The sequence below is a fragment of the Balaenoptera ricei genome, chromosome 1, assembly GCF_028023285.1.
Source record: "Balaenoptera ricei isolate mBalRic1 chromosome 1, mBalRic1.hap2, whole genome shotgun sequence".
Classification (NCBI taxonomy): Eukaryota; Metazoa; Chordata; class Mammalia; order Artiodactyla; family Balaenopteridae; genus Balaenoptera; species Balaenoptera ricei.
Window position 1 is genome coordinate 81,574,859 of NC_082639.1, and position 27,752 is coordinate 81,602,610.

General features: G+C 35.8%; 1 protein-coding gene across 6 annotated transcripts in view; it reads right to left on the reverse strand.

Moving 5' to 3' along the window:
* The window catches only part of EVI5 (ecotropic viral integration site 5), a 223,668-nt gene that overhangs the window by 100,733 nt on the left and 95,183 nt on the right, over positions 1 to 27,752 (reverse strand). For 3 of the 6 annotated variants that reach the window (XM_059926358.1, XM_059926340.1, XM_059926323.1), the window contains 4 exons: positions 14,991 to 15,051; positions 4,543 to 4,596; positions 2,644 to 2,676; positions 1,937 to 2,083 (listed from right to left, as the gene is read on the reverse strand). In XM_059926358.1, coding sequence (XP_059782341.1) covers positions 1,937 to 2,083; positions 2,644 to 2,676; positions 4,543 to 4,596; positions 14,991 to 15,051 — 295 coding nt within the window. The remainder of the gene's footprint in view (positions 1 to 1,936; positions 2,084 to 2,643; positions 2,677 to 4,542; positions 4,597 to 14,990; positions 15,052 to 27,752) is intronic. The other 3 variants (XM_059926351.1, XM_059926347.1, XM_059926331.1) reach the window with 2 other exon arrangements.

The following is a 27,752-nucleotide window of genomic DNA, read 5'->3' on the forward strand; positions in this document are numbered from 1 at the left end:
TCCATTATAAACCAACATTTTTTATCTTTGATACACATCTATAACCAGGTCTTACTATTTGAAAAACTATGCCATAAAACTAATAATTTATGACTCCAATGTATTATATTAAAGACTGTAGCTTATACTAAATGTAAATATAATACTTATCTTTCCCAGCAACAAAATCACATTACACTGATAACTCAGTTCAGCTTAATTCTCAACATGACCCTCCAATTCTGCTTTTCCTATTTTTATGCTTTGATATTATTGACATTTCATACAAAGGCAAAACGAAACATTTGAGTTCCCATCTTTTTAGTACAGTCAGCCCTCCACAGCCACAGCTTCTGCATTTGCAGATTCAACCAACCGTGGATTGAAAATATTCAGGAAAAAAAAATCCAGAAAGTTCCAAAAAGCAAAATTTGAATTTGCCATACACAGAAAACTATTTACATAGCATTTACACAGTATTAGATATTATAAGTAACCTAGAGATGATTTAAAGTATATGGGAGACAGCATGAAGCACTAACGTAGTAGAGACTACAGCAACACTGCGTGTGAATATGAATTTTTAAATATTTAACATACAATATAAATGTTTATAATGAAATATTCATTTAGCAAAACAGCAATTCCAAGATTTAAAGGGAAAAAATACATTATCTCAATTTGTTTTACATTGTGCTACTCTTGTATATATGTTCAAAGCTATACTTCAAGAATTTTCATTATAAAAACATATTTACTAAGTGCAAAAAATAAAAAAAAATAAAGCATATGGGAGGATATACGCAGATTAAATGCAAATACTATGCCATTTTACAAAAGGGACTTGAGTATACAAGAATTTTGGTATCCTCAGGGGTCCTGGAACCAGTCCCCCACAGATAACAAGGGATGAATGTATTCTCTTACCACTCTGCTATTCATTTTTTGTAACCATATTCAATTAACATAATAGGGAAAATTTTATGTTATGCTTTTTTTCAATTACCAATTTCTTTTTGCTTTTAGTTTTCTGATTTTCATACTAAGATGATAATGTTGTTTCTCAGTTTCTTAGTGAAATCCAACCTTGAAGTCATTCTATTTGCCTTTCAGACCTATATAGAATTCTAGGTTTACCACAACTTTTTCCGCCTATTCCTGTTACAATCCAACTCCTACTTGAAAACAGAAAACTGAAACAAGAAATAATATCTTTTCAAAGATAAACAGCTGGCTTTTCTTTTTAACGCTCATATTCTTGATTAATATCACACTTGTCTGAATTTGCCAATGGAAAATAATATCTAAGTTACAAAAGATACCTGAGGATAGCTGTACAATCAGAAGCTGTTTAGTACTCGAAGTTACTTAACATAATATTTTAAAAGTCCATTTTTTTATTTTCACAACTTCTCTCTTCTTGAAAAAAATGTAAGCATATAACTGAACCCATAATTTAATGTCTTGATGTAAGAAGACTATAGTATTTTGTAAGATATGTCACCATATTATCAAAGATTTAAATGAGATAGTTACATATTTTCTACATGTTGGGTAGTATCTCATGTACACAATTAACAAAAACTATCAGAAGATTTAGTAATTACCCATGGAAAAATACCTTTTATAAATAAACAGATTTCTAAAACCTAAAAAGCAGGTCTGACATACATCACTTATTTGCTGTGACTTAAAATATAATGAAAGGAAAGAAAACATTACCTAATTCTAACAAAACTGTGTAGACAGAAAAAAAAAAAAAAAGTTAGAACAAGGAGTCTTTAGGCCACAATAAGACCTCTAAATATTACAGAACTTAAAATTGATTAATTTAAGAATTCAATTAAAGTAGAAAACAAAATTGTTTAAAACAAGAGCACAGAAGTTGTGCTTAAAAAAAAAAAGTTTAAAGGAAGGGGATGAGAAAGGTGAGCAAAACCACTACCAGACTCCTTACCCATTGCTGTTGGTGCTGGAGCTTCCTGATGGTATTTTCAGCTTGCTCCAGTTTAGCACTGGCCTCATCACTCTGCTGTTTGATGTTGGCCAACTCCCGTTTTATGAGGTAGTTTTCCTCAGCCTCCTGGGCTCTTGTCACTTGTCCCTTAGGACATAATTTTTGTGTGTGTAAAGCAATTTAGGATAGATTCAAGAAAGACTGCCTTTGTGAGGTTTAGTTACTTACTTTGACATGTTAAAAAAAAAAAAAAAAAAAAGATCACCTCAGAGAACAGAACAGCCTAAGTAATTATTAGCCAGCAGCTCATTATTGCTCCAGCAAATTTTGGGAAACTAAATGAAAAATTCATCTGATAATCTTAAGAACAATTCTTCTTTCAGTCAATAAAAATTCAATTCATGCAATATTATTGTACATGCAGGACTAATATTTTCAATGAATAGTGGTTAATTTCGCAGAATCCACTGATTGCCATTTTGGAATAAATTTTAAAATAAGGTTAGCTCTAAAACGTGCAAAAGATGGGTTTATTTTAATAAAGATAACACACTATTATCAAAAATTAAGTTTACACCCATAGATACCACCCCAAAAATTATTTCTAGAAAAATGCATGTAAAATTGCATGCATTAAAATATGAATTTCTAGGTTTAGGACTTTCCTTAGATGTTAGAGAAAATGCTTAAAAAAAAAAAAACTATACCTGTATCAATCTATCTGCCAAGGAAGCACTTTCCTACAAAAGGAAAAATTCAGATAGAAATATAAGAGAAGGAAATAAAATAAAGGTGATGAAATTAGGAATAAGAAGAAACAACGCATACCCAAATTCCACCTACTTTTCATTGTAATTAAGATGGACATTTAGATTTTAAAACTATTTTTTATTGTATGTGTTTCTATTCTTAAAAAAGAATATATCAAAATAAGGATAAATTGCAGAAAATCATGTGCTTCTAGAAGAGACCAAACACAAATTCCAAGAGGGTTTTCATTATTTGGGACAAGCTAATATCTTCTTTTAAAGCATACTTTAAGTATTTTTAGCATCAGCCATATTGTCAAATCATTTATATGAAAGGGAGAAGGAATTTGAGTAAGCAATTCCACTTATAAAGTGTGACAGCAATTTGTGCAACAGCAACTTCCAAAGAAGCAAAGCAAGGAAAATATGACAAATGAAATTAATGAGCTCAACCATAATAAACTCTAGCAATAACTGAGTAAGTAAACATTTCAGTTACAGAGTTTAATTGGTATCTAAGTATTTACAGAATTCTAAGTGCTAAAGAACACACCTAGGCCATCTAGGCCAGTAAAAAGGTACTTAATTTTCTAGAAGGAAAATCCAAACTTAACTCTTTCAGACAGCACCTTTATTATTCTCAAGGTTCGATGAAATAAAAATGCTTTCTCTGTGAAAATGTCTTACTGCAAAGATAAAAGACCACCTAGGAAGATGTACATTTTACTATAAACTGAGTGTTTAGTGGAAAAAAATATATATTGATAAAATCAAAATGACTTAGAAACAATTAAGCTCAACCTTTTTGCAGTCACCAAAAAAGCAGAATTATCTTCAAACCAGCTCTAATAAGATGAAAGAAATATATCCTTAATATAATGTACCTGCAATTATTATATAACAAAAATATACATGTAACAAAGACCCTGTCCTTGTGCCATGCTATTTAATATGAAACCATCAATACTTTCAAACAAAAGACAAATATGCAAATAATCTATATCTTCATTCATTTCATTCCTAAATATTGACCTGTAGACAATCAGGGAAGATTCTAAGATACTTGGCAATATCATGAGGACTATTTTTTAAACTACTAATTTTCATCTTTGGTAAAAAGAAAAAAAAACAAAAACAAAAAAACCTAAAAGAGTTTGTGATTTCGGATGTTTTTCCTTTAATAAACCAAAACTCTTAGGCTATACTTTTATTACTCAATACATTCTTATAGCAACAGGAACAAGACTATGAAAGACATTACATCAAAAGCACAATAAGAAAAATAATGCAAAATTGACACATTTACCCAGTTATTTTATATGAAACAGAGAGGAAGAGGTAACAAGCAGTATCAAAATAATTCTAAAAACCAAAAATTTAGTCACAATTCCTGTGTTGAAAATCAACAAACATCATGGTGAATTTTTATATAAGAAATCAGTCAATCATTTTGACTAAACTTAAAGCAATCCTAAGGCCTTAAAGAAATCAGTGCCACGTTTAACATATGGCTCGACAGGGCAACATTTGAAATTCATCTTTAAAATACTATACAGAATGGATTCTCAATTAGGTTACCCCTAAAGAACATACTTTTTAGAGATTATGTAACAAAAACAAATGACATCAATATGTTACTCTAATAATAACCTCAGTTTGAAACTTTAACCTTAGAGTTCAAGGACTACTAATGATCAATTTTTATTGACAAGTTATTTAGTTAAGTAGTAAGCTATGCAAGCTAAGAAGTCAATACCACAACTTCAGAGACATGTGCCAGATTTCTTGAGCCTTTATTTAAAATAGAAAAATTATTGTGCATTCAACGGAAGTTTACATAAGTAGCAATTTACTTACTTTTTCTAATGTTTCAATGCGCTGTTTTAATAGTCTATTTTCTGTGCGTAACCTCTGCAGAAAAAGAAAACAAACAAACAAAGGTTTGCTTGCAAACATTCCTGAGAAGGAAAAATGATACCTAAATCATAGTCGATAAAATGTACCACCTTTTATAAATAGGAAAGAGTCCAAGAAATGGCTACATTATCATCTGTGAAATTCTTAAAGGCTCAGAGTAAGAAATGCATGGCAAAGGAAATGACCACATTCATCATTCCAGCTGTGACTGAATTTTAAATATAAGCTAGAATACATACAAAATAACCCCTTTCTTTTCTGTACCTAGCATAATGACTCATAATCAGTATTTTCTTTTTCTTTTTTCCTGGCTGCGCCTCACCACTTGCAGGATCTTAGTTCCCCCACCAGGGATTGAACCCGAGCCCTCGGCAGTGAAAGCGCAGAGTCCTAACCAATGGACCGCCAGGGAATTCCCAGTATTTTCTTATATGTCTTAATATCCCTATGAGATAGAAAAGATTCTAACTCATTTATCTCCTACAAAGACTACACAAATAATATTCAAATGTGTATCAAATAAACAAGTAAGAAATCTGAAAAATGCATGTTCATAGGATAAATATCAAATTGTCAGTTTAGAACTAGATCAGCCTCCATTTGTAATGTGTTGTATATGCCAAGTTGCAAAGTTCCATTATGAAAATATGAAGAATGAGTTGTTTTCATCGAATGAATTATTTATCATGAGTTGTTTTCAACTTAAGAAAATTACTAGCATTTTCTTATAGTTAAAAGAGTAAAACCAGATTAAAAAAAAAAACACCACTTCACCTAATTGCTCAATGCCCAACTCCCAAAACCCTGTCAAATTACTGCTATTAAGTACTAAATCTAAAACACCCTACATTATAAACTGGTACAGCCACTATGGAAAACAGTATGGAGGTTCTCAAAAAAACTAAAAATTGAGTTGCCATATGATCTAGCAATCCCACTCCTGGGCATATATCAAGACAAAACTATGATTTGAAAAGATACACACACCCCTGTGTTCATAGCAGCACTATTTACAAGAGCCAAGACATGGAAACAACCTAGGTGTCCATCGATAGATGAATGGATAAAGAAGATGTGATACACACACACACACACACACACACAAAATGGAATACTACTCAGTCATAAAAGAGAATGAAATATTGCCATCTGCAGCAACACAGATGGACCTAGAGATTATCATACTAAGCAAAGTAAGTAAGAAAGAGAAAGACAAATACCATGATATCACTTATATGTGGAATCTAAAATATGACACAAATGAACATATCTACGAAACAGAAACAGACTCACAGACATAGAGAACAGACTTGTAGTTGCCAAGGGGGAAAGTGGGGTTGGGGAAGGGATGGATTGGGAGTTTGGGATTAGCAGATGCAAACTACTATATATAGGATGGATAAACAACAAGGTCCTACTGTATAGCACAGGGAACTATAGTTATATCCTGTGACAACATAACGGAAAATAATATGAAAAAACAAAACACTCTACAGTAAAAAATCATCTCCTTTTTGTATAGTTCACCAATATGTTATCCCTTCATTTTGCCATCATTATAATTTCAAACTCCCTCTTACCTTTTTGTACCAATTTGCTCTAGAGTGCAATCTAGCCTTCTTCCAACCCTGCCTTCCTCTAAATTCCTGCTAAAAATGTCTTCCTCAGAAAATTCTTCTATTAATTCAATCTATTATTTTGCCAGTAAAGACTAAAATATAGTTTATATAACATATAAAATCTCAGAACAAAGCAAATAAAAGACTATGAATTATTGTTGTCTTATTAAGTGGACCACAAATTGGAACAAATAAATCTTATTTATTACAAAGATAGTTTGCAAATTAAATATTTTTGCTGTATTCACTAGAATATATTTGGATGATTTGAAATAGATATTACTTTATGTGTGATCTCAAGCTACAAAATAGTTTGAGGAAAAGAAAATATTTCTCATTTCTTGGCTACTCACATTATGTATAGCATAATGGTCTACACAAATAAGCAATTATTAAATGCTCTTAAAGTCTGGAAAGCCAAAGAAATAAATGTGATTCTCAAAATCTTCTCAACATATTTCATGAAAAAAAAAGTAGCATTTTGTTTTTCTAAAAGACTTAGGAAGCTAAGTTCAACCAGACAATTGAGTGAATAAAGTTAATATTTCAATAGAAATAATGCTTAAAATTTAAAACTAAAAACATTCACTTGGATTTCCCTCCCCACTCCCTTCAAATCTTCTGAAATTTTGCTATAAAAACCTGAATTCATTTTCCCCCCAAACACCTACACAAATGTCTTCATACCACTTTTTAAATAAATCATCAATTCCTCATTTGTGTGATACTCACTTCATGATGAGTTGAAAAATATAATAGACTTTATCAGTTATTAAAGACTGTTTCAGGGTTACCTTCACAGTATTTTGGTAATTAGAGCTTTGTAATCTCTTTTAACATCTGGTATAGGTAATTTCCCCCCTTCTTATATTGTGTTTTTTATCCTCCTCAAACCTTAACTACTAGTAGACTAGTAGTTTAGAGACTAGGTTGTTTTTTTTGTTTTTTTTAACGTAGATTTTATTTATTTATTTATTTATTTTTGGCTGCATTGGTCTTCATTGCTGCGCGCGGGCTTTCTCTAGTTGCGGCGAGTGGGGGCTACTCTTCGTTGCCGTGTGAGGGCTTCTCATTGCGGTGGCTTCTCTTGTCGTAGAGCATGGGCTCTAGGCGAGTGAGCTTCCATAGTTGTGGCATGTGGGCTCAGTAGTTGTGGCTCCCGGGCTCTAGAGCGCAGGCTCAGTAGTTGTGGTGCACGGGCTTAGTTGCTCCGCGACATGTGGGATCTTCCTGGACCAGGGCTCAAACCCACATCCCCTGCATTGGCAGGCAGATTCTTAACCACTGCGCCATCAGGGAAGTCCAAGACTAGGTTTTGAAATGAGGTAGGTTTAGGTTCAAATTCTCACTCTACAATTAACACCTGTGGATGTCATTCAGTGCCCTGGAATCTCCATTTCTTCAACTAGAAAACTACACTAATAAAACCTACAATGATGCTGGAAGAATTCAACGAGATAGCACACTGCCTAATAAACACCAAATACTTGGTTAATGATATGCATTGCTCATAATATTTTTAAAGTTAGTGCATGAATATAATTTTATTACTTTTGTCTATTTTTTAAAATAATTATTCTTTAGATTGTTTTTATACAACACGTAGTTATTTTTGTCTCTCCCCTTTATTCATCCTTTAAAAACACCCTTTGCAAAGTTTGTCGGTGCTTGTTAGGTTTTATGCTATTTTTCATTTAGGCTATTCTTAAATATGCTTTTTTTAAAAATTAGTTAATTAATTAAATTTTGGCTGCATTGGGCCTTCATTGCTGTGCGAGGGCTTTTCTCTCTAGTTGTGGTGAGTAGGGGCTACTCTTCACTGTGGTGCGTGTGCTTCTCATTGGGGTGGCTTCTCTTGTTGTGGAGCATGGGCTCTAGGCACACGGGCTTCAGTAGTTGTGGCACACAGGCTCAGTAGTTGTGGCTCGCAGGCTCTAGAGAGCAGGCTCAGTAGTTGTGGTGCATGGGCTTCATTGCTCTGCAGCATGTGGGATTTTCCTGGACCAAGGCTTAAACCCGTGTCCCCTGCACTGGCAGGTGGATTCTTAACCACTGTGCCACCAGGTAAGTCCCAAATATGCTTTTATCTTTATTTCAAATGGAATTTCTTTTTTCCAAGATACTTTTGAAATGTTTATTGCTGCTATATAGGAAAGTTAACGACTAAAATCTACCACTTGACTGATTTCTCATTAATTTTTGAGTATCCTTACTTTTAATCACATTTCCTAGAACTAATTAAAAAGGTGTTTTCTAAACTTTAAAGTGAAAACCACAAAGAGAAAGAGCAACAGATACATACACTTAAAAAGAGAGACTTTTTTGACCTACCAAATTAGAAAAGAAAATGAGACTAAGAGTGAGAGCAAGAATGAAATACCTAATGTACACAAGGTATTAGTGAAATGGAAATGCTGCCAAGAACATATCCTGGAAATATTCTTTAGGAAATTTACTTAGTACATACTGAATGTCTTAAAAATACTAATACCCTATAATTCAGTAATTCTACTTTTTACAACTGACTATAGAAATAGAAGGTACCACAAAACTTTATATACAAAGATGTTAACATAAGCATTATTTTTTTTTCATGTTTTGTTTGTTTGTTTGTTTATTTATTTTTAGCTGCATTGGGTCTTCGTTGCTGCATGTGGGCTTTCTCTAGTTGGCGGTGAGCGGGGGCTACTCTTCCTTGCGGTGCACGGGCTTCTCATTGCGGTGGTGTCTCTTGCTGCAGAGCATGGGCTCTAGGCACGCGGGCTTCAGTAGCTGTGGCACGTGGGCTCAGTAGTTGCGGCTCGCAGGCTCTAGAGTGCAGGTTCAGTAGTTGTGGCGCACAGGCTTAGTCGCTCCGCGGCATGTGGGATCTTCCCAGACCAGGGCTCGAACCCGTGTCCCCTGCATTGGCAGGCGGATTCTTAACCACTGTGCCACCAGGGAAGTCCCAGCATTATTTTTTAATGATGAAAAACGAAACACAACCTAAATATGCCAAAATAGGGGAATCTCAGTTTCAAACAAACCACTCTGTTCTTTCCAGCTTACTCATTTTATGAAGTAACCCAAACTCAATAATCCTCCTTCTCGTTGGGATAATCCATGGATCCTACCAACTTTTCACTGTCCCTCACTGCCTGATATCCTCTCTTCCCAAACAAAGTTTAATTTCCAATCATTGCAGACTTTCCCTTGCTTTTATCCCCCCTTTCCCTTTTCTTTAGTAGTGAGCATACTTGCCTGGGAAACCACTACTCTGGGTCAACACACCGACAACTCTTGAGTCTGCACCTCAGCCAGTAAATATGACCAAAGAAAAATAAAACCGTAAAGTTTATTTCAATTAACAATCACTAAATTCAGTTGGACTCTTAATGCATCCTAGCAATAACGTGTTTCCTTAGTCCATTCCTTCTCCCACCTTCTTAGATCACTATTTCATACTTTCTCCTCTTTCTTCAAACCAGCAACCCTCCACCCTACTGTCACTCTCAGATGATAATCCTGTTTCTGATTTCAGTGAAAACATTGAAGCAATCACAATAGAACTTCACAACATCCTACAACCAACATCTTACCTACATTTTTGCCCATATATTTTACATTCTCTCTTGTTCTTTTTTAAAATAAATTTATTTATTTATTTTTGGCTGCATTGGGTCTTCGTTGCTGCACGCGGGCTCTCTCTAGTTGCAGTGTGCTCATAAGATGTGGTTGTTTTGGTGTTGATTCTTTTTTTGAGCTGGGGCTACTCTTCATTGCAGTGCACAGGCTTCTCATTGCGGTGGCTTGTCTTGTTGTGGAGCATGGGCTCTAGGTGCGTGGGCTTCAGTAGTTGTGGCATGTGGGTTTCAGTAGTTGTGGCTCACTGGCTCTAGAGAGCAGGCTCAGTAGTTGTGGTGCATGGGCTTAGTTGCTCCATGGCATATGGGATCTTCCCAGACCAGGGCTCGAACCCGTGTTCCCTGCATTGGCAGGCGGATTCTTAACCACTGTGCCACCTGGGAAGTCCCCTTTCTTTAGCATTTGACACAGTAAATGGCTCTCTCTTTCTGAAACACTCTTTTCTCTTGGCTTCTAGGACATCATATTTCCCTGGTGTTCTCCTACTTTGCTGATTAGTTCTTGGTCTTCCTAACTTTTAAATGTTGGCTTACTCTCAGGCTTAATTCTCGTACTCCGCTGTCTAATCTACATCCATTCCCCAGGTAATCTCATCTACTCTCATGGCTTTTAATATGATCATATCAATAACTGTCAAATTTTTATTTCCAGCTTGTCCTCTCTTAACTCCAACTTTAAATACAGTTAAGTACCCTACATATGAACCTTCAAGTTGCGAACTTTCAAAGATTTGAACAAGTGTTCTTAAAACTGCACCTTGCCCTCCGTCTCCTATTGCTGACAATCCTTCAGCTCTACCATCTTCCACCTCCTCTCCCTCTTCCAGTCAGTAATTCGAAGCCAGCCCCTGTATGCTAGCTGTGGTACTGTACTACTGTACTTTTCAAGGTACAGTACTATAAGATTAAAAATGTTTATTTTTTTGTGTTTGTTTTTTTATGTATCATTTGTGTGAAAAGCATTATAAACCTATTACAGCACAGTACTATATAGCCGACTGTGTTAGTTGGGTACCTAGGCTAACTCTGTTGGACTTTACAAACAAACTGAACTTACGAACGCACTCTCTGAACATAACTCGTTCATACACAGGGGACTTACTGTATTTCGAGGAGCTACTTGAACAGCTCCTGGGTATCTCATACTTAATATAACCAAAACTGGGGCTCTTGGTATTCCTCCTGTAGACTTTCCCATTGCAGGTACTGGGAACTGCATTTTTCTAACTGCTCAGGCCAAAGTCCTTGATTCCTGTCTCTCTGACACCTCCACAATCAGCTATACCTTTAAAACCTATTCAGAATCCAATCATTTCGTAACACTTCAGTCCAAGCACCACCACCACCCCTTGCCTGCATTACTTCACCAGCTTTCTACTTAATATCCCTGCTTCTGCTCTTACCCCCTGCAATATACTCTCAACACAGCAGCCAGAAGATGCACTGAAAACTTAAGTCAGATATTGTCCTTCTCTACTGACAACCCCAGTGGCTCACCAGAGTAAAAGCTAATAAAGTCTTCACATGTTCAGCAACTCCCTACATTATCTGCAGTGTGCAACACCTTACCTCCTTTCACTTCCCTCATCTTCATGTCGTCCCATCACTACTCCTCATCAGCACGCTCCTGACCAGACCCTGCTCTCCTTATATATCCAGCTCCCTCACTTCTTTCAGGTCTTTATTCAAAAGTAACCTGGTCAACTTCTCTAAACTTTTAATCCGAACACTATCATTTTATTTTCCCTTCCCTAAGATATTTTTTTCCTCTGTTTAACACTTATCACAATCTAAAGCACTGTACATTTTACTTATTGTCTGATTTCCATACTAGAATGTAAGTACCACAAGGGCAGGAATTGGTCTGTCTCATAAACACATCTCAAGTGCCTAGAACAGTGTTTGGGCATGTAGCAGGCACTGTAAATATCTGTTAAATGAATGACTTCTTAAATAAATTATGCTATTATATCCCCATTGGATTTTATTAAGTAGCTATTCATTTTTTTTTGCTATTCATTTTTCAATGAAAAGTTTGTAATGCCACAAAAAATGTGCATCCAAATCCTTCCTACATCACAATACGTTAAAGTTTCTCTTGCAAAGTGGTAGTGTGTATACACTGAAGAACATGTATGGGTCTCAGACTAACCCAAATCAGAGTTCAAACTCTTGACTTCTACCACTTTTTGTCAGTATGATCACTAGCTTATTATTTGAGCTTTCTGAACCTTAGTTTCTTCATAGAAAGATAAACAACCCTTTCATAAGGTTATTGGAAGAATAAAAGGAGATAATGTATGTAAATTATCCTTCATATATTAAGTGTTGAATAAATGTGTCAGTACTAGTACTTTATATTGATTGTTCAATATAATTCCTGGATGACTTAGATAATACTTGTCATGTTTTCTTTTTTTATGTTAGGCCGTGAAAACACAGATGTTTTTATATTACGCTCTAGTTTTCAGCGTATCTGGAATATTCCATAATTTTTGAAATAAGAAAAAATATCCAAATTCTGACTAAAAACCAGTCAGAATTTCTAACTCCTCTTCACAGGGCTTAAATCTCTATACCTCAAAACACAAATTTAAACATAAATTCATATGTCTATCTTAAATAGAGTAGGCGATAAAGGCTCTTCTTTTTTAAAGATCTGTGGTTTATCCCAACATAAGCTAGAATTTTAATATTTCTTACCTCTTCCCCCTCAGGTGGAACATCAAGAGACTGGAAGAAGATACTGACAAAGGTGCTTCTATTAACAAAAAATCTCGCACAGTAAAATGTAAGATCTACCGTATGAAATCGTTATTATCAAAATCTTCCTGTAACACCTCAGAGAAGGAATGGAAAATACTTGAAAGTCACCATCTTGATCAGGGAGCTGACAGATATAATTCTTAGCGTAAAGGTCACTGACCCGAAGGTCAAACCTTAAACACATGTCACAGCATCAAAGGCTGATTTTTTACTTCTATATCAAAACATCACATAATTATGATCATACTATTTGTGTAAAGAACAGTGTAAGATTATCTCCCTGAAGGCTTTTGAGGAGAACCAAGGCAAGAAAGTACTAGTTTAACAGAATTCATTCCCTTGTAAAAGGGACTTTGGGGGAGGGGAAGGGAATGTGAATAAGGAAGTGACATTTCCCAATGAAGAGAGAGGCTCCATGATACATGGCTAATTAATTGTAAATAAGGTGGTCTTCTGGTTGCGAATGAGATGAATTGCCAGGTCCAACTTAAAAATCAGACATATGCAAACATGAAGTTAAAAAAGTACAGTTACACAAAAATTGTTTTGGCTTTGCCCTTCAGAGGGCAGGAGGAATGAAGAAAGGAATGAAAATGGTACAAGAGTAAAAAAAGAACTATGTGGAAACAAGATTTTATAAAAGGAACTGTCTCTGAGATCAGCGTATTTATTTATCCAATGCACTCCACCAACTTTTTAAACATTTTTCCCCCAGATTCTTCTCTATAAACAACTTTGTGCCATCTGTTTTTGCCTAAAACATACTCAAAAGTATTTTATGAGGTATATGAACCATAACTTTCCCCAAAAATCAAAATTTGAAAAAAACTGCAAATATAGGCTAATGTCTGCCAGATCTTTTTGAAAAGGCCTTTTGCTATTCCTACATTCATGTGACTTAATTTTCAAAAAACTTCTTCAAGAGCAAGGATTGTTCATAGAACTGTTAATTTATTTTTTTGCAACTACAAGCATGATGAAATGAACAGGATGGCTTCCCCATCCTCAGATTCTTGATTTGCAGTTCCAAATATTCGTGGTATGCAATAACCCATACTCTCTCCCCACTCATCAGGATGATATACTTTTTACTTTCAGTAGGTTGAAGTGAAGGGTATGGATTTAATATTATCCTTACTCATGGAACCTAAAAGAAAAGCAAATGGTAGAGCAGCAGGTGGGTGACAGAACAAAAAAAAAAAAAGAGGGAAAAACATCCACAGGGATCTTTTCCTACTCTCCTCCTCTCTCTCTCTGAAAAATGTATAAGTATCTATTTCCAACAGATAGTGAGTAGGTGATAGAAACGGAAATAAAACATCTATAAAAGGGAGACAGAGTTGATGAGGGAAGAGACTGTCTCCCAGGAGGCTTCTGGGCAGGATTATGGTAAGAAAGAGTAGTAATTTAACAGAACCCATTCCCTAGTAAAAAGGCATGTGGGGTGTGAGTAATGAAGTGTTATTTTATAGCAAGGCTAAATTAATACACGGCTAGGGAACTGTAAATAAGATGGTCATCGAATGTCTTGCCAGGCTGAAGTAAAAAATCAGACACATCCAAATATACAGTTTTTTTTTTAAAGTGGAGTCATTCAATAGATTTGTTTTGTTTTTGTTTCTTTTCTTTTTTTTTCAGGCAGTTGGGGGGAAAATAAAAGGTAAGGAATTTGATCAGCCAGTCACTGAGTTCCTTCACTAACTCATGCTTCTATTCATTATCTCCATCCTGAAATATCAGCATAAATGCCAATTCAATTTTCCTTAACACCCAGCTCACACAATGCCAAAGATCCTCAACAATTTCTGGCCTACAGGGATACAAAGAATTTTAAGGTACACGTGGGAATGTCCTTCAAATTGAAAATCTACCTGTTTCTCTGAACAGTAATTCAGAAATAATCTTTGGTTAGCAATGAGAAAATTTAATTAGTCAAAGCTTTCTGCATCTCTAAGGCAGCCATAATTAGTTCTAATGCAATGATCTACTCTATTTTGTCTCCTTTATACTATACTGCTGTTAGTCTCAGCATGTTACAGATTATCTTCTCTATAACTTTTTAAAACATGCTTAAATGAAATGATAATTATCTTCCCCAAAGAAGTATTTTCTCCTGATGACCCACCAATAAATCCAGAAAAAAGGAGAAGCTGCTTTCTTTCACACTAGAACAAAAACCACTTCAGTCACATTATTCTGGTTTCTGAAATGTCTGTTTTTAACTATAATCTAGTGGGATGGTAAATTTATCAGTAAATAAATACAAACATCATTGCTAAATTTACGACAGGTAATAAATATATCAACATAACATCTATTGCCAAATAACTGACTTTAATGAATTTATGTTCAGTACTTTTAAAAGTCCTAAGATGCTTACTTTAATTTCAACTTGTTCTTCCATTTCTTTAGTTTTTATTGTAGTATATTCCTTTTCAAGCCTGAGAAAGAAAAAAAAAAAAAAAGTTAAAGGTATGCTTTCATTCCAAACTAGTTACGGAAATTAGAAAATTTAAAACTATATATTAACACAAAATACAATTTTGCTATGTTCCCCCAACTTATGACTTGAGATACTTGAAATCAGAAAAATCATCTCAATAGTTATACAGGTTATCATGAAAAAAAAAATTACTTCAAAAATAACAAATATAAGAACCACACAAAAGTAAACTTTAGAAAGTAAAATGCTATAAAGCACCAGAGAACTGAGTTTAGAGATTCTATTCAGCCCTTAACTTACAGAAGAAGCACAAACCCCTCCTTCTCAAATTAAAATACACTGATAAAGTTCAACTGGATCTTAACTAAACTTGACTAGAAATTTCTAAGGGGAGAAAAGGAACAACTCTTCCTAACAAAAAAATTCCAGTTAATAAACGTAGAAAGAATGAGGCAAATATAAAAATCACCATTAGAACTCCACAATAAATAACTGCCATAGGCAAGAAAAATGAATGAATGTTAAAATTAGTGGGTAAAAGTTTAAGCACAGTCTCAAAGTATCTCTCCCCAAATATTTACTAATTACAAAGGAAAAAATAGTAAATTTATAGTACAGGATCTTAGCAGACAGCATCTGAGCCAAAAGATGAAGGTTAACATCACCAGTAATGCCTATTGACATGACACACCCCCTGTTAAAATGTGCTGAGAAAGGCACCTCACCTCTGTGGTATCTTACCAATAATGCATATCCTCAATCTAATCAAGAGAAATCATCAAACCCCAATTGAAGGACATTCTAAAAAATATTTGACCAGCTCTCATCAGAAGTGCCAAGGTCAGAAAAGACAAGAAAAGACTGAACAACTGTCATGGACTGTAGGAGAGTAAGAAATAACAAATGCAATGTACTATTTTTGCAACTCTACTATAAACACAAAATTATCTTAAAAAATTATCGGCCATCCAAAAATTAGTTCTACCAAATTATTTTTATATCTTACTCTCAATCAAAAATGTTAATAACAAGTTAAACCCTCCAAATAATAACCAGGCCCCACATAACTTATAGCTTCCTTTAAAAATCAAGTTCTCCCTCAAAGGACAAGAATCTATTATTTACTATGTATAATTTCATTTATCTCACAGAACATTTTTTTACTGTGGTAAAATACACATAACAAACTTTACCATCTTAACTATTTTTAAATGTACAATTCAGTGGTATTAAATACATTTATAATGTTGTGCAGCCATCACCACCATCATGTCCACAGCTTTTTTCATCTTATAAAACTGAAACTCTGTACCTATGAAACAATAACACCCCATTTCCCCCTCTCACCGGGCCCTGGCTACAACCATTTTACATTCTGTCTATGTGAGTCTGACAACACTAAGTATCTCATATAAGTGGAATCATACAGTATTTGTCCTATTGTGACTGGCTTATTTCACTTAGCATAATGTCCCCATAGTTCACCCATATTATACCATACATTGAGCGTCTCTTTATGTGCTAATTGACCATTTATATCTCTTCTTTGGAGAAATGTCTATTCAAATTCATTGTCCATTTTTTAATCCAGCTGTTTAGTTTTTGGCTGTTGAGTTTTAAGAGTTCTGTATATATTCTAGATATTAATGTTTTATCAGATATGTGATTTGCAAACATTTTCTCCCATTCTGTGGGTTGCCTTTTTCTGTTGAGTGTCTTAGAATACACAAAAATTTTCTCAAAGTACAGTAAAATTTTATTTTTAAATTTTATGAGCCTCTAATGGAGATAGAACATTTCTGAATTTTTTATTTTTATTTTTTCTTCCAGTTTTATTGAGATATAACTGACATACAGCGTCGTATAAGTTTAAGGTGTACAGCATAATGATTTGACTTATATACATCATGAATTATTACCACAATAAGTTTAGTGAACATCCATTACCGCATATAGATTAAAAAATTTTATTTATTTATTTATTTACTTCATTTATTTTTGGCTGCGTTGGGTCTTCCTTGCTGCCTGCGTACTTCCTCTAGTTGCAGCAAGCGGGGGCTGCTCTTCGTTGCGGTGTGTGGGCTTCTCATTGTGTTGGCTTTTCTTGTTGCGAAGCACAGGCTCTAGGCACGCAGGCTTCCGTAGTTGTGGCTCGCAGGCTCTAGAGCGCAGGGTCAGTAGTTGTGGCGCATGGGCTTCGTTGCTCTGTGGCATGTGGGAACTTCGCGGACCAGGGCTTGAACCCTTGTCCCCTGCACTGGCAGGCGGATTCTTAACCAGCGCTCCACCAGGGAAGCCCTAACCTGTTACATTTTTAAATTAAAGTTGTTCCGCTCTAGGGCTTAAAATAGAAAAAGAAAATTTTTTTCCTTGTGATGGGAACTCAGAATTTACTCTCTTAACAACCTTCATATATAATGTACAGCAGTGTTATCTATCTTTATCATGTTATACATTACACCCCCAGTATTTATTTATCTAAAAACTGGAAGTTTGTGCCTTTTGACTGCCTTTATCAATTCCCCCTCTCTTGGCCCCCATCTCTAGTAACAACAAATCTGATCTCTTTTTCTATGAGCTTATTTGTTTCTGAAATATAACTGACCTACAACACTATGTTAGTTCCTGGTACACAACATAGTGACTTGACATTTCTATACATTTCAAAAGGATCACCTAACAAAGCTATTATATAACTACTGACCATAGTCTCCACACTGTACATTTCACACTGAGGACTCATTTTGTAACTGAAAGTTTTTACCTCTTAATATCCAAATTTTAAATTTTTCATGAACTTTAGTTTGTCTATTTTTTCTTTTGTTGTCTGTGCCGTTGGTGTCATATGCAAGATATCATTGCCAAATCCAATGTCATGAAGCTTTTGCCCTATGTTTTCATCTAAGAGTTTTAGTTTTAGTTCTTATATTTAGATCTTTGATCCATTTTGACTTAAATTTTGCATATGGTGTTAGGTGAGGGTCCAACTTCATATTTTCGCATGTGGATATCTGGTTTTCTCTGTACCATTTGTTGAAAGGCAGTCCTTTCCATATTGAATGGCCTCAGCATCCTTGACAAAAATCATTTGATCATGTATGTAAGGGCTTATTTCTATCTTTATTCCAGTGCCAACCTGTTTTGATTACTGTAGCTTTGCAGTAAGTTTAGAAATCAGGATGTGTGAGTCCTCCAGCTTTGTTGATCTTGTTCAAGATTATTTTGGCTATTTGGGGTCCTTTAAGGTCCCATATGAATTTTAGAATGGGGTTTTCTATCTGCAAAAAAGATGTCATCAGTATTTTGATAAGGACTGCACTGAATCTGTAGATCTTTTTGGGTAGTATTGACATCTTAACAAGATTAAGTCTTCCAATCCTTGAACATGGGATGTGTTTCCATTTGTTTATATCTTTAATTTCTTGCAGTAATGTTTTGACGTTTTCATTGTACAAGTCTTTCGCCTCCTTGGTTAAGTTAATTCCTAAGTATTTCTTTTGATGCTACTGAAAAATAAAACTTCTTCACTGATCCATTGGTTGTTCAAGAGTGTGTTGTTTAATTTCAAAAAAATTGCTGTTTCTGGTTTTACTTCTGTTATTGATATCTAACTTCAACTTGTTACAGCTGGAGAAGATATTTTGTACATCTCTTAAAATCTACTGAGACTTAACAGTGTTGTTGTTATTGGGTAGAGTGTGCTGTGTATCTCTATTAGATAGTTGGTTTATTGTGTTGAGTCCTCTATTTCCTTACTTATATTCTCTCTGGCTGTTCTATCCATTACTGAGAGTGGGATATTGAAGTCTCCAACTACTACTGTAGAACTGTCCATTTCTCACTTTAATTCTGTCCATTTTTGCTTCACATATTTTGATAGTCTGTCATCGGCGTATAAATGTTTATAATTGTTACACCTATTGCTATATTGAACCTTTCATTAATATATATTACCTGTCTTTGTCTCTTGGAAACTTTTAAAATTAAAGTCTGTTTTGTCTGATATTACTATAGCTACCTCTGTTCTCTTTTGTTTACTATTTGCATGGAATATCTTTTCCCAACCTTTTGCTTTCAATCTATTTGCATCTTTGGATCTAAAATCAGTCACCTGTAGATAACATATAGTTGGATCATGTGGTTTTCCCCATTCTGCCAATCTATGTCTTTTGGAGAGTTTAATTCATTTACTTTTAAAGTAAGTACTGATAAGGAAGGACTTACTGTCATTTTGCTATTTGTTTTCTATATGCCTTGTAGCTTTTTTTGTCCCTCATTTCCTGCATTATTGTTGTCTTTAGTGTTTAGTTGGTTTTTTTGTAGTGAAATGCTTAAATTCCTTTCTAATTTCCTATTGTGTATATTCCATTGTTATTTTCTTTGTGGTTCCATGGAGATTATATTAACATTCTAAAGTTATAATACTCTAATTTGAATTTATAGCAGCTTAACTTCAATAATATACAAGAACTCTGCTCTTTTATAGCTTCTTTCCCACCGCTTTTGGTTACTGGTCACAAAAACATGTATTTATACATTGTGTGCCCCAAAACACAAACTAATGATTCTTTTAAATCTATTAGTCTCCTAAATAATGTAGAAAACAAGACTTGGAGATACAAACAAAAATTACAATACTAGTAGCTTTTAGACTAATAATTGCTTTTTTAAAAAATGTATTAATTTATTAAATCATGTAGAAAACAAAAAGTGGAGTTACAATCCACTGTTATGATAATAATAGCTTTCATAATTGCCCATGTGTTTGCCTTAATTAAGACCTTCATTTTGTGATATGACTTTGAGTTACTGTTTCGTGAGCGTCCTTTCATTTCACCCTGCAGGAATGAGTATTTCCTGAAGGGCAGATCTAGTGATAACGAGCTTAGCCTTCATTCACCTGGGAATGTCTCGATTTTTCCCTCACTTTTGAAAGACAGTTTTGCCAGATACAGGATTCCTGACTGTTTTTCCTTTTAGCACTTTGGATATGAAGGCCCACTTGTCTTCTGGCCTCCAAAGTGTCTGATAAGAAGTATGTTTATAATCTTATTGAGAATCCCTTGTACATAATGATTGGCTTCTCTTTTGCTGCCTTCAAGATTTGCTCTCTCTTTGCCTTTTGCAAGTCTGATTATAATGTGTCTTGGCGTGGGGTCTTTTTCACATCACTTTACTTGGAGTTCAATGAGCTTCTTAAATGTTTATATTCATGTCTTTCAACAAATTTGTTAAGTTTTCAGCCATTATTTCTTCAAACATTCTCTCCCTCCACCCCACCTTCTCAGATTCCCACAATGTGTATGTTGGTCCACTTGATGGTATCCCGCAGGTCCCTTAGGCTCTGTTCACTTTTCTTGGGTCTTTTTTGTTGTTGCTGTTCCTCAAACTCAGTTATTTCCAGTATCCTATCTTCAGGTTCACTTATTCTTCTACCTGCTCAAATCTGCCTTTCAATCACTCTAGTGAACTTTTCATTTCAGTTATTGTACTTTTCAGATCCAGAATTTCTTTTTGGTTTGTTTTTAGATTTTCTATCCCTTTACTGATATTTCCATTGTGTTCATACATCTTTTTTACTTTTCCCACATCTTCCTTTATTTCTTTGAGCATCTTTTAAAGTCTCTACCAAATCTGCCATGAAGTCTCCTTCAGATACAGTTTATTTTTTTCCTTTGAATGGGTCATATTTTCCTGTTTCTTTACATGCCTTGATTTTTTTGTTGTTGAAAACTAGACATTTGAATCTAGTTATGTGGTAACTCTGAAAATCAGATTCTCCCCCTCCCCAGGATTTGCTGGGGGATTTTTTGTTATTGTTTTTGTCTTTTTGATTGTTATAGGCTGTCTCTGTGTTGATGACCAACCTGAGCTGTAAACTTATGGTATCCGCAGGTCTTTTCTGAGCCTCTCCCTTGGGCATGCACAGTAACGTTTTAATTTTCTCCATATATGCAGTTGTTTTTGAACGTGCTAGTCTTTTGTGTCTGGCTCCCAAAAGGGGAAAAAGAAAAAAATGAAGGGGAGAAAAGGGCACAAGCCCTTTAAATCTCTTGGCAGTCTCTTCAGCCAGAGGAAGAGGTGCAACAACAGTGGAGAGAGGTGCAACATCAATGGGGAGATGTGCAACAACAACTTCTTTGCACCTGTCCAATCATAAACAGTGATCAGGAATCAGAGCACAGATCCCCAATATGTGGAGGACACGGTCTTTTTTGCCCACCCTGACTCCCACAAGCTGCATGCAGGCTGTTCCAGGAATACAAGCACAGCTGCCTGTCAGTGGCTAAGGGGTAGAGAATGGGTAATGTGCTAAGACCTGAACTGATCAAATTAACTGCAATTTACCATGCCTACCCCTAGAAGTTACAAGTCTTCAATAGACTTCAGAGTTTCAAAATAGCTAACATCAGACAGATTCTGGCAGTGCCAACTATTGTCTAGGTGGCAGACAGATTCCTGGTGCTTCCTACTCTGCCATCTTTTCACAATCTTCTGTCCAGAGTGACTATGTAATATGCCAATTTTGAGACTTAGAAAGAAGGAGAAACTTGCCTAAGGTCACACCCTTAACTGCTACACTGCTATGTCTCTTACTTTGGTATGTCTAAAAGAATACAGGATATCCAAAAAATTTTGATTCTAAAACGGTGCGAAACATTTTGAACAATGGCTGCACTGTTGAAATAACTTTATAGCCTTCACGAATGACTACTGTGAAGTAGATATTTTGTAATGTATTGTGATAAATGTCATCATTACTCATTCACAAACCTACAACAAAACACTACGAGTTATCATTTAATCCTTGTTTCCCAATTCAGTCACCAAGCATGTTCAATTCAACCACCTTAACACTGCTCTAAAATTCAGTATTACTTTTTCATCTGCATTGATCATTTTTTAAAATAAACTTTATTTTTTAGAACAGTTTTAGATTTACAAAATAATTAGAAGAGTACAGAGTTTCTATAGACCCCATCCCCAGTTTCTCCTAGGTTTACATCTTACATTAGTATAGTACATTTATGATAATTAATGAACCAATATTAATACATTATTGACAACTAAAGTCCATACTTTACTCAGGTTTCCAAAATTTTTGGCTAATGTCCTTTTTCTACTCTAGGATCCCATCCAGGATACCACACTACATTTAGCTGTCACGTCTTCTTAAAGTCCCATGGTTAGGACAGTTTCTCAGACTTTCCATGTTTTTGATGACCCTGACACTTTGAGGAGTACTGGTCATCAGGTATTCTGTAGTATGTCCCTCAACTGGGATTTGTCTCATGCTTTGCTCATGATTATACTGGTATTATGGGTTTTGGGGGAGGAAGACCACAGAGGTTAAGTCCCATTTTCATCACATCACATCAAAGGTATAAACTATCAACAGGATACCACTGTTGATGTTGACCTTGATCACCTGGCTGAGGTGTGATCAGGTTTCTGCAAACCTACTTCCAAGTAGCTGCAAAGCTCCCTCATTCTCCCTTCACTGGTAGTATTTTTAGGCCTTTGTTATGGCTTATCTAAATTACTAGAGGAATCTTTTAATTGTTCTTGCTACTTGTCAGTTTCTTAACTCAATCTTTTCTAAACACTATTACCAGAGTGGTATTTTTTGGGGACTTCCCTGGTGGCACAGTAGTTAAGAATCGGCCTGTCAATGAAGGCAACGTGGGTTCGAGCCCTGGTCTGGGAAGATCCCACATGCCATGGAGCAACTAAGCCCACGTGCCACAACTACTGAGCCTGCGCTCTAGAGCTTGCGAGCCACAACTACTGAGCCCACGTGCTACAACTACTGAAGCCTGTGCACCTAGAGCCTGTGCTTCACAACAAGAGAAGCCACTGCAATGAGAAGCCCGCACACTGCAACAAAGAGTAGCCCCCACTTACCTCAACTAGAGAAAGCCCGCGCACAGCAACGAAGACCCAAAGCAGCCAAAATAAATAAATAAATACATACATTTATTTATTTATTTTAAAGAATAATAATTTTAAAAAATAAAAATAAAAATGTTGATTTGGATCATGTCATTCCCAGAGTTAAAATGATTAGGTGGCTAGGGCTTCCCTGGTGGTGCAGTGGTTGAGAATCTGCCTTCCAATGCAGGGGATACGGGTTCGAGCCCTGGTCCGGGAAGATCCCACATGCCACGGAGCAACTAGGCCCGTGAGCCACAACTACTGAGCCTGCGCATCTGGAGCCTGTGCCCCGCAACAAGAGAGGCCGCGACAGTGAAAGGCCCGCGCACCACGATGAAGAGTGGCCCCCGCTTGCCGCAACTAGAGAAAGCCCTCGCACAGAAACAAAGACCCAACACAGCCAAAAATAAATAAATAAATAAAATAAAACACAAAAAAAATACTATACTCTTAAAAAAAAAAACTATATTAAAAAAAAATGATTAGGTGGCTATCCATTACCTTCAGACTACCTTTCAAAGGCTTACCAAAAGTAATCAAGGCTCTTTGGAGAAATGCCTTTTTCCTGTGTAGAAGGAAGTAAGGTACAAGATGAATCTGGAATATTTTGTTGCCCTAAAAGTAAGGGAATTCTCAAAGAATCATGGGAACTTGTCAAAAAGACATGGCAGCCAGCTTGAAGGGGTTCCCAGTGGACAAAGCAGGGACAACTTGAGAGTAATGGACTATAATTCACCAAATAAAATAAGACACAGTGGACTTCCCTGGTGGTGCAGTGGTTAAGAATCCGCCTGCCAATGCAGGGAACATGGGTTCCATCCCTGGCCTGGGAGGATCCCACATGCTGGGGAGAAACTACCGAGCCCGTGCACCACAACTACTGAGCCTGCACTCTAGAGCCCACGAGCCACAACTACTGAGCCCGTGTGCCACAACTACTGAAGCCCATGCGCCTAGAGCCCGTGCTCTGCAACAAGAGAAGCCACGACAATGAGAGGCCCACGCACCGCAACAAAGAGTAGCCCCTGCTTGCCTCAACTGGAGAAAGCCCATGCGCAGCAACAAAGACCCAACACAGCCAAAAAATGAAAACAAACAAATTAATTAAAAACAAACAAACACAGGGCTTCTCAAAAACCAGTCTGAAAACCACCTAGTAGTTCTTAAAAAAAAAAACTCAGTGGATTCACACAGATATAAATAAATAAATAAGCAAGCAAGCAAGCAAAGAGATAACTAAAAAGAGAAAGAAGGGAAACCTCTTCCTTACACTAGAATGCCAATTAATAAGGAAGGAATGAGGGAGTTGAGACAATCATAAACAGAGCCAAATATGGGGAGGGAAAGTTAGGTAAGGAACAGGATATTATATAATCTCAAAGTACCTTGACACAAATTACTGACTCATAAAGAAAAAATAATAACTTTATAGTAGTGAAATCTGGCAGACATCACCTTAACCAAGTGATCAAAGCTAACATCATCTTCCTTAAGAAACTGAAAGTAGAGCTACTGTATGATCCTGCAATCCCACTCCTGGGCATATATCTGGAGAAAAACATAAGCTGAAAAGATACATGCACCCCAATGTTCATAGCAGCACTATTTACAATACAAGACATGGAAGAAACCTAAGTGTCCATTAACAGATAAATGGATAAAGAAGATGTGGTACATACACACTATGGACTATTACTCAGCCTTAAAAAAGAATGGAATAATGCCATTTGAAGCAACATGGATGGACCTAAAGATTATCATACTAAGTGAATTGAAGTAAGCCAGAGAAAGCTAAGTAGCATATGATATTGCTTATATGTGCAATATAAAAAAATGATACAAATGAACTTATTTATAGAACAGAAATAGACTCACAGACATAGAAAACAAACTTATGGCTACCAAAGCGGGGAGGATAAATTAGGAGTTTGGGATTAAAATATACACATTACTATACATAAAATAGATAACCAACATGGACCTACTGTATAGCACAGGGAACTATACTAAATATCTTGTAATAACCTATAATGGAAGAGAATATAAAAAAAGAATATATATATATATACATATATATGTGTGTGTGTGTGTGTGTGTGTGTATATATATCTGAATCACTTTGCTGTACACCTGAAACTAACACAACATTGTAAATCAACTATATTTCAATAAAAAATTTAAAATAAATAGATTTTTTTTGAAAAAGGTAACATCATCAATATTGAGACAAGCCAAAATTGACGAGAAGACACAATATTATTGGTATACCTGCCAAAAATGTGCAACCTGAATCTAATAATGAGGAAATGTTAGATAAACCGAAATTGTGGGATCTTCTACAAAATAACTGGCCTGTACTCTTCAAATATATCAAGGTCGAGAAACACAAAGCATTGAGAGAGCATTTCAGATTAAAGGAGATTGAACAGACACTATTTACAATACAAACATGGAAGACTTAATGCAATACACGGGACTTCCCTGGTGGCGCAGTGTATAAGAATCTGCCTGCCAATGCAGGGGACATGGGTTCGAGCCCTGGTCTGGGAAGATCCCACATGCCGCGGAGCAACTAAGCCCGTGCACCACAACTACTGAGCCTGCGTGCCGCAACGACTGAAGCCCACGTGCCTAGAGCCCGTGCTCTGCAACACGAGAAGCCACCGCAAGGAGAAGTCTGCGCACCATAACGAAGAGTAGCCCCCGCTCGCCGCAACTAGAGAAAGCCCGCATGCAGCAATGAAGACCCAACACAGCCAAAAATAAATAAAATTAAATCTTTAAATAAATAAATAAATAAACAAATTGCAATATACAATCTTGGAGGGTCTGGAGTGGATACAGGACCCAGGGGGTAAGGGATTAAGTGTGGGGAGTGGGTAGAAGTTGGGGATGGGAGGAGGAGATTGTTGTAAGGAATATTATTGGGACAAGTGATAAAATTTGAACTTCTATTATGGATTAGAATACTATTGTATCTATGATAATTTCCTGATTTTGATTAACTGCTGACTTCAGTTTTAAAAAAAAAAAAAAAGCTCTGTTCTTAGGAAGTACATATTCAAGTATTTAAGGATAAAGGGCACAATATCTCAACTTACTCTAAAATGGGTCCTCCCAAAAATAATGGGTATGGATTTTACTTACACACACACACACATATTATTTTATTTATATATATGCATGTGTGTGTGGGGGGGGGAGGAAAATAAAACAAATGGGGCAAAATGTAAACAATTGGTGAATTTGGATAAGTGGCATAAGGGAGTTCCTTGTAGTATATTTGTAACTTTTTAGAAAAGTTTAAAAGGATACCAAAATAAAAATTACAACAAAAGAAGCCAAAGGCTAAGACTGATTGCTTGCAACATTCATATCTTAAAGAAACCTCTAAACCACATGTGAGTGATTAGTGAGCAGCTGAAACACGGCTAATAGAACTGATTTAATGAATCTTTAATTCTATTTAAATAGCCACATACAGGTAGTGGCTACCATACAGGATAGCACAGCTTTAAATACCCCTAGGTTCCCACCACGTTTCAAATTTCACTGCCTACTACACTCCCATTTGCCTATGGTACAGTCACACTGGCTTTTTACTGTTCTTAATCAATCATTCTTATTTCATTCATTACATTTACTGCTCTCTCAGCATGAAATATACTTGCCCAGATAACCACATGGCTCCCTCTCTCACTTCCTTCAGGTGTCTGCTCAAATGGTGCTTTATCAGTCTGTGTGCCCTGAGTTCTCTATCTAAAAAAAGCACCCCATCACTTCCATGTCCTTCATCCTCCTTTACTTTTCCTTCATGGCACTGCCACTGATGGACATGATACTGTATATTTGTTCAGAAGCTGCTCCATTTGATTTTTCTCGCTTTGCTCTCTCAGGGCACACTCCTTCTGGGGCAAGTCATTCTGAAATTGTACCTTTTGTTTGGAACTCCAGAGGTTTTTATATCTCAGTCTTCTGCACTTCTGTAAGTTCCACAAAGGAGGAACTCCCTCTCTGTAGTCATCATTTAACCCCAGCAATTGGAAACATAAGTTCTTCAAAAGTATACTCTGGTGCCCTCTCCTTCAGAAAACAACCTGAATCTTCATCTTCTGCCATCCTCCTATCCAACCATGTCAGTGGTCTTCAACTTTTTTTTCTCATGTACCTGCTAAAAGAATGTTGCCCCTTATATACTTTAAAGAAGTCTAAAAAATTTTTGTTACTTAAGTGCCTACAGTTGCAAAGGATATGATTTATATATGCTTAAATTTTTTCACTAAAACTTTAAATGAGATTTATTCAATTTATGGATGTCTACTCTATAACCTAAGCAGCAAAGGCAGTCACTGTTACTAACCAATGAGTCAAATTATATTTACTTTCTCTATCACTAAAGTTCATGTTCTTTTTCAACTCAAATAAGTATGTTAATACATAACCCCATAACCACCATTCTATTTTTCAATTCTAAATATAAGCAAGATAAGGCAGCCTTGCCAAGCATTTGTCAGCTGGATGAAATAAGAAGCTGCTCCATTTGATTTTTCGTGCTTTGTTCTCTAAGGGCACACTCCTTCTGTAGCAAGGCATTCTGAAATTGTCCCTTTTGTTTGGTACCCCAGAGATTTTTATATCCCAAAGTAATGTACCACAGTAGAACTGGTGTGTGACAGGTTTGCCTTACTTTTATAAAGTGGTAGAAGGCAGACTGTAAAAGGGGAGCTAGAAAGGAGAACAAAGATACTGTAATGAAGAAGAACA